The sequence below is a fragment of the Rhincodon typus genome, chromosome 26 (genome assembly GCF_021869965.1).
Source record: "Rhincodon typus isolate 14 chromosome 26, sRhiTyp1.1, whole genome shotgun sequence".
NCBI lineage: Eukaryota > Metazoa > Chordata > Chondrichthyes > Orectolobiformes > Rhincodontidae > Rhincodon > Rhincodon typus.
Genome location: NC_063357.1, coordinates 42,882,330 through 42,896,666, shown reverse-complemented (window position 1 = coordinate 42,896,666; position 14,337 = coordinate 42,882,330). Strand labels below are relative to the sequence as shown.

The window sequence follows — 14,337 nt, the reverse complement described above, 5'->3', positions numbered from 1 at the left end:
TACTGCTTAGATGTTTCCCTATGTAAATCAACCCAGTCAGAAGAAATTGCTAAACTATACATCAACATTTGTAGTTTAATTGGACAGTATCTTATAGGAGCCCAATGTTCACATTTCAGAAGAAAATCTGAATGTACACTAACCACCCATTGGGATTTATGTTAACTAGAAATGAGAACCACGATGACAACCTGCAAAAAATATGGTAATCATTTAAGAAGAGTCAAAATTGCACAAACATCCCTACATCCAGTTAGGGCGGCACGGTGGCTCAGTGGTTAGCACTACTGTCTCAGTGCCAGGGACCTGGGTTCGATTCCGGCCTCAGGCGACTGTCTGTGTGGAGTTTGCACATTCTCCCCATGTCTGTGTGGGTTTCCTCCGGGTGCTCCCATTTTGTCCCACAGTCCAAAGATATGCAGGCTACGGGGATTGGCCATGCTAAATTTGTCTGTAGTGTTCAGAGATGTGTAGATTAGGTGGGTTATAGGGGAAAATCTGACTGGGTGGGATGCTCTGAGGGCTGATGTGGACTTGTTGGGCCGAAGGCCCTGTTTCCACACTGTAGGGATGCTATGATCTACGATCCCTGTGGTCGTCGAATAAAAATAATCTCCAATTTTACAAATCCATCTCAAGCACAGTGAAATCACTTTAAGACATGTTTCTGCCTACACAAATGCATCAGGTATTCTTGAGACAGTGCAGTAAATGAGCAACATTAGATTATCAATTGTTTCACACCACATTCAAATGGAAACCTTCCTTGTTGAAACTGTTTGAAACAAAAAATCTAGAGTTTGATGGCAGAAGTACCCAGTCAATTTAAAGTTCAAAGTCTTTGACGGCAAAAGTCACCAGTTTAAAATTCAAAGTCCTCACCCCGTCAAAGTCATGAGGTTTGTTTTCAGAACACAGACTGGTTCCTATGAAAGGCAGTTCTGAAAGTTACCCAACAGCTATGCAAAAACAAATCAAAGGATTCTAGTTCAAAAGGATTGATGAAAAATTTAGTCTCACACAGCATATTGAGAAATAGACCAGACTCTAGGAATATCATTCCTGACTATCTCCTATGGTCTATACATAGATATTTGACAAGGGTTCAAATTCTGGGTTTAACAGCAAGAATGTTAAGGGAGATTGCTTTGGGTACAAAAATAATGAATCAGTCACACTTTCCTCCAATCACTCAAATCAACACTTCACACAACAAATCTAAGATAACAGTCCTCATACAATAATTCATTTGAAATACAATGAGAGGTTCAGAACATTCAATTCCAGTGTTGCAGGAAGAGGAGACAAGTTGGCATTAACTAGAGACGGTGGACCAAATGGCCATAGAATACTGTACCTTCAATTTTTGTAACTGTTGTAAGATCATGTAGTCTGACATGTTGTCAAAGAGCCCATCTGTTGCCGTAAGAATGATATCACCCACTTCTACATTGAACATGGAACCTTCTGCTGCTTCAGGGCTGCAGAGTACAAAAAAAAAAGAGCATGAGCGCTGTGGATGAGTCGAGATATTTTGGGGCTCAAGTATATAAAATAACAAAAGCTACCAGATGGGGACCCCAGCTGTCACAATATATATTAACAATTTGGACAAAGGAATTGAATGCAATATCTCCAAATTTGCAGATGACACTAAGCTGGGTGGCAGTGTATGCTGCGAAGAGGATGATAAGAGGCTGCAGGGTGACTTGGACAGACTGGCTGAGTGGGCAAATACAATACAATGAGGATAAACATGAGGTTATCCACTTTGGTGGCAAAAACAGGAAGGCCGATTATAATCTGAATGGTAGCAGTTTAGGAGAAGGTGAGGTGCAATGAGACCTGGGCGCCATGGTAGAACAGTCACTGAAGGTTAGCACAGGAGCAAGAATGTCTTGCTGCAGTTGTATAGGGCCTTGGCGAGGCCACACCTCTCGAGTATTGCATGCAGTTTTGGTCTCCTAGTCTGAGGAGCAACGTTCTGCTATTGAGGGAGTCTAGCAAATGTTCACCAGACTGATTCCAGAATGACAGGACTGACATATGAAGACTGGCCTTATACTCACTGGAATTTAGAAGAATGAAGGGGGTGGTTCTCAGAAACATATAAAATCTTGACAGGACTGGATAGCACTAGTGGGGGTAGAATGTTCTTGATGCTAGGGACCAGTCTAAGAATAAGGGGTAAGCCATTCAGGACTGAGATGAAGAAGAATTTCTTCACTCAGAGTTGTGAACCTGTGGAATTCTCTCCCATAGAAAAGCTATTGGGGCCAGTTCATTAGATATATTCAAGGAACTGGACGTGGCCCTTGCAGCTAAAAGGATCAAGGGATATGGAGAGGACGCAGGAGTGGGATACTGAAAATGCATGATCAGCCATGACCATATTGAATGGTGGGTGTAAGCTCAAAAGAGCCAAATGGCCTAATCCCGCATTTATTTTACATATTTCTATGAATGAAAGTTATTTAAAAAGCTAAAATCTATTAATATCATGTTTGCCTTTATTTCAAGGGATGGGAGTTCTCAGCATTCAAAATATACAGGGCTGTAGACAAATCATCTCTAAAAATCACCCTGGAACCTCCACTTTCAGTGGTGACCAATGGAAGAGAAAATGTTGCTCCTGTAAATAAAATGGAAGGAAATGATGAGGAGCTGCATCCTCAATCACAGGCCAGTTCTCTGATACTTGCATTGATACCTCACTATGAGGTCAACAACAGCAAACATTGGAGAAAACTTCCAACCAGAGATTGCTGGAGTGAGGTGAGGGGCAGAAGGACCAGGGACTGGGTTGGAGACTGGAGGACTGTGATCAGTGAGCGACAAGCAGGACTAGGGCCTGAAGTGCTATAAGAGTTGGAGAGCAAGAGAGCTGGCACCTGTGAGAGAGAGCGAACACAAAGGGAGAAGGTTCAATGGGTGGGGGCTAGAGGGATGGTAATAGATGTTCTAGGAGGAAGGTGATCATGACCAACTACATATCACGATTGTTCCCAGAGTCTAGAACAGTTCTAGCAGATTGTAAGTAAACAAACGGTAACACGGGGCTATTCAAACCAGGGACAGAGAAAACAAAGAAACTACAAGCGAGTTAGCCTGCCATCTTACCACAAGGGGAAACAGCCACACTATATCTACCTACCCCATCAAGTACCATACTCAACCTTTCTTCAGACAGTCCTCATAACATTTTAGGAAGTGTTTAGGTGCACACTCACAATGCCAAGTCATACAAGGCTATAAGGGCCAATTGCTAGAAAATGGGATCAGAACAGGTCGCTGTTTTTGACTGGTACGATGAGTCAAAGGGACTTTTTCTGTCCTCTACGACTCCACTAATTACAGTCTGCCAACATGAAAACTGGCCCTTTATCCTAAATCCTTACCTTCTATTAATAAGCCAGTCCTCTATTCATGCTAATATACTACCTCCAACACCATGGGCTCTTAAGTAGCCTGATTTATAGAACTTTATGAAATACCTCCTGAAAATCCAAATATGTTAGATCTCCTTTATGTGTTCTGTTTGTTACCTTCTCAAAGAATTAAAATAAATTTTTCAGGCACGATTTCCTCCTCAAGACTTTGCTTGATCATGTGTATTTCTAAATGTTCTATAGGTAGGTGATGTATTATTGCTAGACTATGAATTCAGAAGCTCAGCTAATATGCTGGGGACTTGGATTTGAATCCCGGTAAGGCTGATGTTGGATCTTGAATTCAATTAAAACAAAATCTGAAATTAAGTAAGAGTCTAGTGATGACCATGAAATCAATGCCAATTGTCAGCAGAAACCCATCTGACTCATTAGTGCCCTTCAAGGAAGGAAATCTGCCATCCTCACCTGGTCAGGCTACATGTCAGAGGGATAGACCTGTACAGCATGGAATCAGACCCTTTGGTCCAACTCATCCTTGCTGAGCAGATATCCTAAATTAATTTGCCAGCATTTGGCCCACATCCCTCTAAACCCTTCCTATTCTTATACCCATCCAGATGCCTTTTAAATGCAATTGTACCAGCCTCCACCCCTTCCTCTAGCAGCTAATTCCATACAGGCACCACTCCTTGTGTGAAAACAGTGCCCCTCAGGTCCCTTTTAAATCTTTCCCCTCTCATCTTAAACCTTTGCCCTCTAGTTTTGGACTTGCCCCACCCCAGGGAAAAGACTTCGTCTATTTACCATATCCGTGCTCCTCATGATTTTATAGACCTCTATATGGTCACCCCCTCAGCCTCCAACACTCCAGGGAAATTAGCTCCAGCCTATTCAGCCTCTCCCTATTGTTCAAACCATACAACTCTGGCAACATCCTTGTAAATACTTTCTGAACCCATTCAAGTTACACTACATCCTTTCTATAGCAGTGTGAACCAGAATTGCATGCAGTATTCTAAGCAATTTCCTGTACAGCTGCACCATGACCTCCCAACTCCTATACTCAACGAACTGACCAATAAAGGCAAGCATACCAAATGCCTTCTTCATGATCCTGTCTACCCATGACTCCACTTTCAAGGAACTATGAATCTGCAATCCAAGGTGTCTATGTTCAGCAACACTCCCTAGGACCTTACCAATAAGTGAATAAGTCTTGCCCCGATTTGCCTTTCCAAAATCCAGCACCTCACATTTATCTAAATTAAACTTGATCTGCCACTCCTCAACCCACTGGCCCATCTGATCAAATCCTGTTGAACTGAGGTAACTTTCTCTGCCGTCCACTACACCACAAATTTTGATGCCACATACAACATAGAACAGAACAGCACAGTACAGGCCCCCTTTGGCCTACGATGTTGTGCCAAACTTTTACCCTAAACCTAAGATCTATCTAACCTCCACCCCTACCTTATACTATCATCCATATGCCTATCTAATAGCCGCTTAAATGCCCCTAACGAGGCCGACTCCACTATCCTCTCCGGCAATGCATTCCACGCCCTTACCACTCTTTGAGTAAAGAACCTACCTCTGACGTCTGTCCTATATCTACCTCCACTTACTTTAAAACTATGCCCCCTCATAATAGCTACTTCCACCCTAGGAAAAAGTCTCTGGCTGTCCACTCTATCTATACCTCTGATCATTTTGTACACCTCTATCAAGTCACCTCTCATCCTTCGTTGTTCTAGAGAAAAGCTCTCTTAACCTTTCCTCCATTCCAGGCAACGTCCTGGTAAATCTCCTCTGCACCTTTTCCAACACTTCCACATCTTTCCTGCAATGAGGCGACCAGAACTGGAAACAATACTCCAGATGTGGCCAAACCAGGGTTTTGTATAGCTGGAGCATAATTTCACAGCTCTTGAACTCAATCCCTCTATTAATGAAAGCAAATACACCATACGCCTTCTTAACAACTCTATCCACCTGGGTGGCAGCCTTCAGGGAACTGTGGACATGAACCCCAAGATCCCTCTGCTCCTCCACACTGCCAAGAATCTTACCACTAACTCTGTATTCTGCTTTCAAGTTTGTCCTTCCGAAATGAATCACCTCACACTTTTCAGGGTTAAACTCCATCTGCCACTTCTCAGATCAGCTCTGCATCCTATCAATGTCCCTTTGTAACCTAGAACAGCCCTCCGCACTGTCCACAATGCGACCCACCTTCGTATTGTCCTCGATCTTCAAGTTCCTCAAAATTCCTAGTATATCTTCCTTACTAACATCGACCTCCTCTAGCCTACCAGCCTGTTTCACACTGTCCTCCCCTACTAGGTCCCTTTGTGAACACTGAAGAAAAGTATTCATTACGGACCTCTCCTATCTCTTTAGGCTCCGTGCACAAAATCCCTTTACAATCCTCGATCGGCCCTACTCTTTCTCTGGTCATTCTCTTATTCCTCACATACGTGTAAAAAGCCTTGGGGTTTTCCTTGATCCTATCTGCCAAGGTTCTCTCATGCCCCCTTATAGTTCTTCTAAGCCCTTTCTTCAGCTCCTTCCTGGCTGACTTGTATCCCTCTAGAGCCTTTTCCGATCCTCGTTTCCTAAACCTTATATAAGCATCCTTCTTCCTCAGTCTTTCGACCTTTCTCGAGAACCAAGGCTCCCTCACTCAACCGCATCTTCCCTGTCTGCTAGGGACGAACATATCGATCACACGCAGTATGCATTCCTTAAACAATCTCCACATTTCTATAGTGCTCTTCCCTGGCAGCATCTGTTCTCATTTTATGTTACGCAGTTCTTGCCGAACAGAATTATAATTACCCTTCCCCAAATTATAAACCTTACCCTGCTGTATGTACCTATCCTTTTCCATGACTACTGTAAAAGTAACAGAGTTATGATCGCTACTGCTAAAATGCTCTCCTACCAACAGATCTAACACTTGGCCCAGTTCATTGCCAAGCACCAAATCCAAAGTGGCCTCTCTTCGTGTTGGTCTATCTACATACTGTGTCAGGAATCCTTCCTGAACGCACTGGACAAAATCCGCTCCATCTAAACTATTACAACTAAAATGTTTCCAATCAATATTTGGAAAGTTGAAGTCACCCATGACTACAACCCTATGACTTCTGCACCTTTCCAGTATCTGCCTCCCAATCCGCTCCTCCACTTTTCACCTGCAAACTTACTAACCATATCTCTTATGTTCCTATCCAAATCATTTATATTAAATGATGAAAAGCAGTGGTCCCAGCACCGATCCCTGTGGCACACTGCTGGTCACAGGCCTCCAGTTTGAAAAGCAACACTCCACCACCACCCTGTCTTCTACTTTCAAGCCTGTTCTGTATCCAAATGGCTAGTTCTGCCTGTATTCCACGTGCTCTAACCTTGCTAACTTGTCTATCATGAGGAACCTTGTTGAATGCCTTACTGAAGTCCATATAGATCATGCCCACCACTCTGTCCTCATTAATTCTCGTTATTACTTCAAAAACCTCAATTAATTAGTGAGACACGATTCCCCGCACACAAAGTCATATTGACCACCTCTAATCAGTCTTGGATTTTCCAAATACATATAAATCCTGTCTCTCAGGATTCCCTCCAATAACTTACCCACCACCGATGTCAGACTCACTAGTGTTTAGTTCCCTGGCTTTTCCTTACCACCTTTCTTAAATAGTGGTACATTAGCCAACCTCCAGGAGCACCTCACCGGTGGCTATCGATGATACAGATATCTCAGCAAAGGGACCCAGCAATCACTTGGAGATAGCAAGAACTGCAGATGCTCGAGTTAGAGTCAATACAGTGTACAGCTGGAAGAACACAGGAGGTCAGGCAGCAGAGGAGAAGGACAGACAACGTTTCGGGCCTGGACCCTTCATCAGGTGTTAGTAAATCACCTGAAGGAGGAGTGGGGCTCTGAAAACTTGTTTTCAAATAAACCGGTTAGACTATAACCTGGTATCGAGAGATTTTTTGACTTTGCCACCCCAGGCCAACACCAGCACCTCCACATCAATTTCTCCAGTCATCCAGCATTCCATACACCTACCAGCTTTGCCCTTCACCCTGACAGGATCATATCTCTGGAGTCTCGTTATCTCATTTTTGAAGGCTTCCCATAATCCAACAGTCCCTTTGCCAGCAAACATCTACCCCAATCAACTTTTGAAAGTTCTTGCCTAATACCTTCAAAGTTGGCCTTCTCCCAATTTAGAATTTTAAAGTTTAGATTCGGTCTATCACACCCCCTAGCTCCTGTAAATTCATCATTGCCTCTAAACTGCCGCACCAACCGATTCATGCAATCCAATAGGATTCGCAACCAAACACACAAACTGTAGACATAATCATTAGTAACATGGAAACTTTCCCTAATCTCCCACATCCAACAGGAAGAGCACATCACTCTACTGAAGGCCATCTTTGCACATTAACAATCTACAGACCCAGAATATAGCAGTTTAACTGCTCTAGGCTTAGTACCTATGTCTTACATTTTTAAAGTTTAATTAAGAGATAGATCTCAATTTAAAAAAATCAAAAGGGAACTCAATTTACTCACTGTTGCAGATTTACAAAAACAAAAACAAACAAAAATCAGTAAGGTTACACTTTACAAAGCCATTTTACTGCTCCCCGGCTGTGAGCTCTCCCACACAGTTCAAGATCACCTGAGAATTTCACTGTTTGTTAATATTTTTTTAGATGATTCCAATGTCCAGAGAGACTTAAAATCAAACAGCAGAACAGTCAGCTGCCCAGACTCACTGCTGGATCAGACAGCAGTGCAGGTTTATTTTGCCGTTTGATTCATTTCCCATGTGGTCACTGCCTTTGTCTGTCTGTCTTCCTTTTTAATGTCACTCCAGCAATGTGGTTGAGTCTCAACGGTCTTCTGAAATGGCCTAGAATGCCACTTGATTCAAAGGCAGTTAGGGCCAGGCGGCACGGTGGCTCAGTCGTGGCACAAATGCAAAATGCATAAACATACAAAGAAATGCACACAGAGATTAAACAGACGTTTATTAATCCTGTTCATCAGTCTCTGACATAGATCTTCTTCACACCTCCCACACCCAATTTACCAGTTTGGTTTGCTCTTAATGATTTTCTTCTCAAAATGGCTGACTCAGTGCTGTGGTACAACTCTACAAGTGCTGACTGCAATTCAATGGGAATGTTGCGTTTGTTTTATTCTTTTAAGAATAGCAAATGTGATAGCAAAGATGATAACAGTTGGGAGTAATGGCAGAACGTAATTTATTTTATAATGGAGGATAAGAGACAGTTTGCTGGCAAGAAGCAGTTCATGTTGGTTAATCTGATAGCTAGGCATTTATTTTAGTGGCAAATTAGATTGACACAATCTGAGGGACAGTAGGTATGTAGAATGCAGAAAAGATTAAGTGCTCATCACTGTAGTCAGCAGCTCCTATTTATTTGATTAAAAGAACACTGCCCTCAAAGGCTGCTAGATCACATGGTTGCAATGCTTTGGTATAGATCACTGGCAGTACTGTACAACTCAGGCTACAAGACACACTTGTATAGGTCGCATTGCCAGCCTCCCCTCCCTTCAGTCTTGTGGATCATTCCTTACGTGTTCGCCTGTGTACCGTTTTCACCACAAATAAATCTGAACAAAGGTTTAGCCGGCACACACAAACTGACAACGTTCAGAGGCAATGGGACAGGTTGGCTGGTATCAGTGATTTTAAAGATGAAGTAGTTTAAAGGTGTCTTAAAGTTGGCCTTTATTTCTAAGAAGCTGAAAAATAAATGCAAGGAAATGACACTTCAGTTGTGAATGTCTGGGCAATTTTGTTTTTTTAAAGAATACAATCATTTTTGGAGGCAAAGGAATCAAAGATATAGAGCTGAAACAGGTAAAGTGGAATTAGGCTGAAATTCAGTCACAACCTAACTGACTGGTAGAATGAGCTCCAGGGGCTAACTCACCCAGTTGCACAGTTAAAAACTGAACAGCTGCAAACTTCTCGTGGTTATATTACAATACATGCTAGGTCTGCTTTTGTAGCCATATAACATGATTTTGGATAACTGGGACAAACTATTCCAAGGTACTTTTTCCTTGCATGTTGGCAGTCAGAGCTTATTGGTTAAGTCAAAAAACATTTAGCAATGCTGTCATGCGAGTTTGTAAAAGAATATTTAGTGGAATTAAGATTGAAGTGTATTGGCTGATGGAGAAAGTCCCCATCATTTTGGCAGTGCAAAATTAAAACATGACTGGAAAGACTGTGTGTGCGCAATGCTTTCTGAACACCTTGGAAAGTAGTCAGCTATTATTTTGATAAAGGAGGAAATGTTGGCAGCCAGCCAGGTATGGAGAAGGTTAGACTGAGTATGCCAGGGTACTGTCAGTTAGAGATTTATAATTAAAGCAAGTACTTATCGCAAGCCGTGGGCATCATTCCTCAGCAATAATTATATTACATAGCAGCAGCCAGGGCTTAGCACATGCACAAAGCAAAGCAACCGGCTCTATATTGGAATTGTAACGTACACTACAGATTCTGAAGAGCCCTTTCCAAGTTCACACCACACACATCTGAAACAGAACCTGATTGATTACAATGGGTGATTCAATTGTGATAGAGTATTACACAGGGCTGTTGTGGCACAGTGTACTGTTCCAACCTATGGATCAGAAGGCCTGAAATCAAATCCCATCTACTCCAGAGGTAGATAATAGCCTATCTGCTTAAAAATGTCAAAGAGTACATGGAATCTTTCAAGACTGACTAGGTCCGTCAGTACAGCACAAGAGTCTTAACCTTTGGGTCATGGTTTCAAGGCCAGTACAGGAGGAAAGAATTTTTAGGGGCTATTGAGGTGCAGTGGTAGTGTTCACATCCCACCTGCTCCACAGGTGCGAGGTAACATATCTGAACAGAATGAAGAAAAACAAAAGAGAAGTGCCTGTAAAACAAAATGTGTCCGTTCAAATATTCACAGGACCATTTCTGCTTTAATAATTAAAGGAAAAATACCAGGACACAAATATATTTTTCTGTCTTTCTAGGCAGGGTATCAGAGTAAGCTTTGTGCAAAAGCAGTCAAGAGAGAGCATATCTTGAGTGAGAGACTGCCAGAGTGAGTGTATCTGGGAATTTAGATCACAATAGAAATTCACTGAAAAGGGAAGAGATGCTTTTGATTTTTTTTTTTTTTTTTTTTAAAATGGTTTGTAGTTTGCAAGGTCTTTTTTTGTGGCAAATAGTTGTAAGGACTATATTCAACTGTAACGATGACCGGGGAATAACGGCCAGACAGTAAGTGATAGTATTTGATATTAAGCATCTCCTGAAAAGGTTTAATTTAAAGACATATGTCATAGCAGGAGAACTCAAAACTGATGTGCTTTTTGTGGGAAGCCAAGAATATTTCAAGTGCTCTAGGCCAATGTGTGTACAGTAAGTGTCTGCAGCTGCAGCTCCTGGAAGCCCAGGTATCAGAGCTATAGCAGCAGTTGGGAACACTATGGAGCATCTAAGTATAAAGTATCATGGATAGCATGTGCAGAGAAGAAGTCGCAGTGGCTACGACTCTGTAGACAAGTAGGAATGGGTAACCACCAGTCACAGCAAGAGGACTAGGGAAGCATTGCAGAAGTCTCCTGTCATTATTTCCCTGCAAAACAGATATACTGCTTTAGATTCCGTTAAGGGGGATGGTCTCCCAGGAGAAAGTTTCACCATGGTTGTGCTGCTCCTAGGGGGAGAGTAGAGTGTGGGATTGCAATAGTTATAGAGGATTCAATTGTAAGGGAAACAGACAGGCACTTTTGTGGCCACAAACAAGACTCCAGAAGATATGTTGCCAGGCGCTACAGTCAAGGATATCTCAGAGTAGCTACAGGACATTCTGGAGGAGTTGTGGGGGTGGAGGGTGGGGGTGCGGAGGAGAAGAAGGATGAATAGCTCTTGGTCATAGCACACATTTTTTGATCCCAACATAGGTAAACAAAAAGGTTCTAAAAGCAAAATAAGGAGTGAGGAAATGGAAAAGTAACACCTCAAAAATAGTGATCTCAGGTTACTAATAGTACCACATGCTAGTAAAGTGTAGAAAAAGCAGGATATTTTACATGAATATTTGTCTGAAGAGATGGTACAAGGAATACAGTTTCAGATTCCCAGGGCATGGAGACTGGTTCTGGGAAAGGTGGGACCAGGTGGACAGGTTACAGGTTCCTGGGACTGATGTCAGAGAGGTAGTATTTGCCAGTGTAGTTGTAGTGGCTTTAAACTAAAATGGCAGGGAGACAGAAACGAACACAAGGAATCACAGGAAGGGGAATCAAATGTCAAGAATGAAGGATAGAAAAGGGAAATAAGAAGTGATAGTAGAGAAATCAAATCAAAGGCCAGGATCAAACAGGGCCACAGTGAAAAATAAAATCAGAACGGGACAAGTAACGATAAAAAAAAACAAAGCTTTGCACCTTCGTGTGTAGAGCATTCACAATGAAGTGGGTTAATTAATTGCACAAATAGATAAAAACAGGTATGGTATCGTTGGGATCACAGAGACAGAGCTGCACGGTGACCAGAGATGGGAACTAAACATCCAAGCATATTCAGCAGTAAGAAAAGACATATACTCAATCATTAGCAAAATGACAGAAGGTGTCCTCAACAGTGCTATCGAGCAACACCTGCTCAGTTTAGGTTCTGCCAGGGCCACTCAGCTCCTGGCCTCATTACAGCCTTGGTTCAAAACATGGACAAAAAAGCTGAATTCTAGAGAGGAGGAGAGAGTGACAGCCCTTTACATCAAGGCCGCATTTGACTGAGTGGGGCATCATGGAGTCCTACCAAAACTGGAATCAATGAATATCTGGAGACAAACTCCCTGCTGGTTGAAGTCAAACCCGACACTTAGGAAGATGGCTCTGGTTGTTGGAGGTCAGTCCTCTCAGCTTCAGGACATCTCCGCAGGAGTTCGTCATGGTAGTATACTAACTGCAACCATCTTCAGCTGCTTCATCAATGGCCATCACTCGGTCCTAAGGCCAGAAGTAGGGACATTTGCTGATGATTGCGCAAAGTTCAGCACCATTCACAACTTCAGATACTGAAACAATCTACGTTCAAATGCAAAAAGATCTGGACAATATCTAGGCTTGGGCTGACGTGGCAAGTAACACTCATGCCACACAAACACCAGGCAATGACACCTCTAATAGAGAGGATCTAACCACTGGTCCTTGACACTAAATGGTTTTATTGAATCCCTGAATCAAATCTCCATCACTAAATTCCCCCGCTATCAACATTCTTGGGGTAACACTGACCTGAAATTCAACTGGACTTGCGACATAAACACTGGCTACAAGAGCAGGTCAGAGGCTAGGAATCCTGTGATAAGTAACTCACCTCCTGACTCTCTAAAGCCTGTACTCCAGCTACAAGGCACAAGACTGGAGTGTGATGGAACATTCCATACTTGCCTGGATGGGTGCAGCCCCAATAACAATCAAGCAACTTGACACCATCCAGGATAAAGCAGCTGGCTGATTGGTAGCACATTCACAAACATCAATTCCCTCTACTATTGATGCTCAATAGCAACAGCAGTATGTACTGCAGAAACTCATGGAAGATCCTCAAACAGCACCTTCCAATGACTTATAACTGCTTCTATCTAGAAGGACAAGGGCAGCAGATACATAGGAACACCACCACTAAGTTCCCCTCCAAGACACTCACCAACCTTACTTGGAAATATAACACCATTCCTTCAGTGTCACTGGGTCAAAATCCTGGAATTCCCTCCCTAAGGACATTGTGGCATTGTGGGTCAACTTCCAGCATTTGCACTGCAGCAGTTCAAGGCAGCACCACACCACCACGTTCTCAAGTACAAGTACATACAGGCAATAAATGCGCCAGCCACTAATGTCCACTTCCCACAAGTGAATTTTAAAAAAAAAACACAGGAAAAGCCAGTAGAATTGCATTGCTGGTTACAGATGAAATTAGCAGAAGAGCAAAGAAGGAAATTAGCTCCAATAATGTGGAATCTGTATGGGTAGAGCGGAGCATCACCAACAGACAAAAACGTTAGTATGGGTTGTATACCCCTACAGTATGCAGGTCTATAATATTGCAAATGACATTAAACAGGAAATTAGAGGTAAATGCAATAAAGTTTCAGCTATAATTATGGGTGACTTCAATCTGCATTTGGATTGGGCAAATTAAATTAGCACAATACCACAGAAGAGGAATTCCTGGAGTGTATACAGGATGGTTTTCTGGACCAATATGTTGGGAACCAACTAGAGGACAGGGCATCCTAGACATTAAAAAGGGAAGTAGAGGGGAAAATGGGAATTATGGGCCAGTCAGCCCGATATCTGTAGTGGGGAAAATGCTTGTGTTACCTGAAAGGAGTTGACTCAGACTTAAAAGGGATTGTTTAATTAAACTCCTTCAAGACTAATACTCAATATAAAACATACATTTGTTGCAATATTTACTTCTTACTTCATCTAATGCAATTCCAACTTTAACTCACTTCATTTAACTTCATGCCAAGCAGCATCATAGGAGCAGAGAGGCTGACGTTTCGGGCCTAGACCCTTCATCAGAAAAGGGGGAGGGGAAGGGGGTTTTGAAATAAACAGGGAGAGAGTGGGAGGCGGATAGAAGAGGGATAGAGGAGAGGATAGGTGGAGAGGAAACAAACAGGTCGAAGAGGCGGGGATGGAGCCAGTAAAGGTGAGTGTAGGTAGGGAGTTAGGAAGGGGATAGGTCAGTCCAGGGAGGACGGACAGGTCAAGGGGGCGGGATGAGGTTGGTCGGTAGGAGATGGAGGTGCGGCTTGAGGTGGGAGGAGGGGATAGGTGGGAGGAAGAACAGGTTAGGGAGGCAGGGACGAG

At 42.8% G+C, this 14,337-nt stretch overlaps 1 protein-coding gene across 1 annotated transcript in view; it reads right to left on the bottom strand.

Moving 5' to 3' along the window:
- The window catches only part of LOC109915326 (protein phosphatase PTC7 homolog), an 81,259-nt gene that overhangs the window by 12,799 nt on the left and 54,123 nt on the right, over positions 1–14,337 (bottom strand). The window contains exon 5 of the mRNA XM_048612404.1: positions 1,358–1,481. Within this exon, the coding sequence (XP_048468361.1) occupies positions 1,358–1,481 (124 nt within the window). The remainder of the gene's footprint in view (positions 1–1,357; positions 1,482–14,337) is intronic.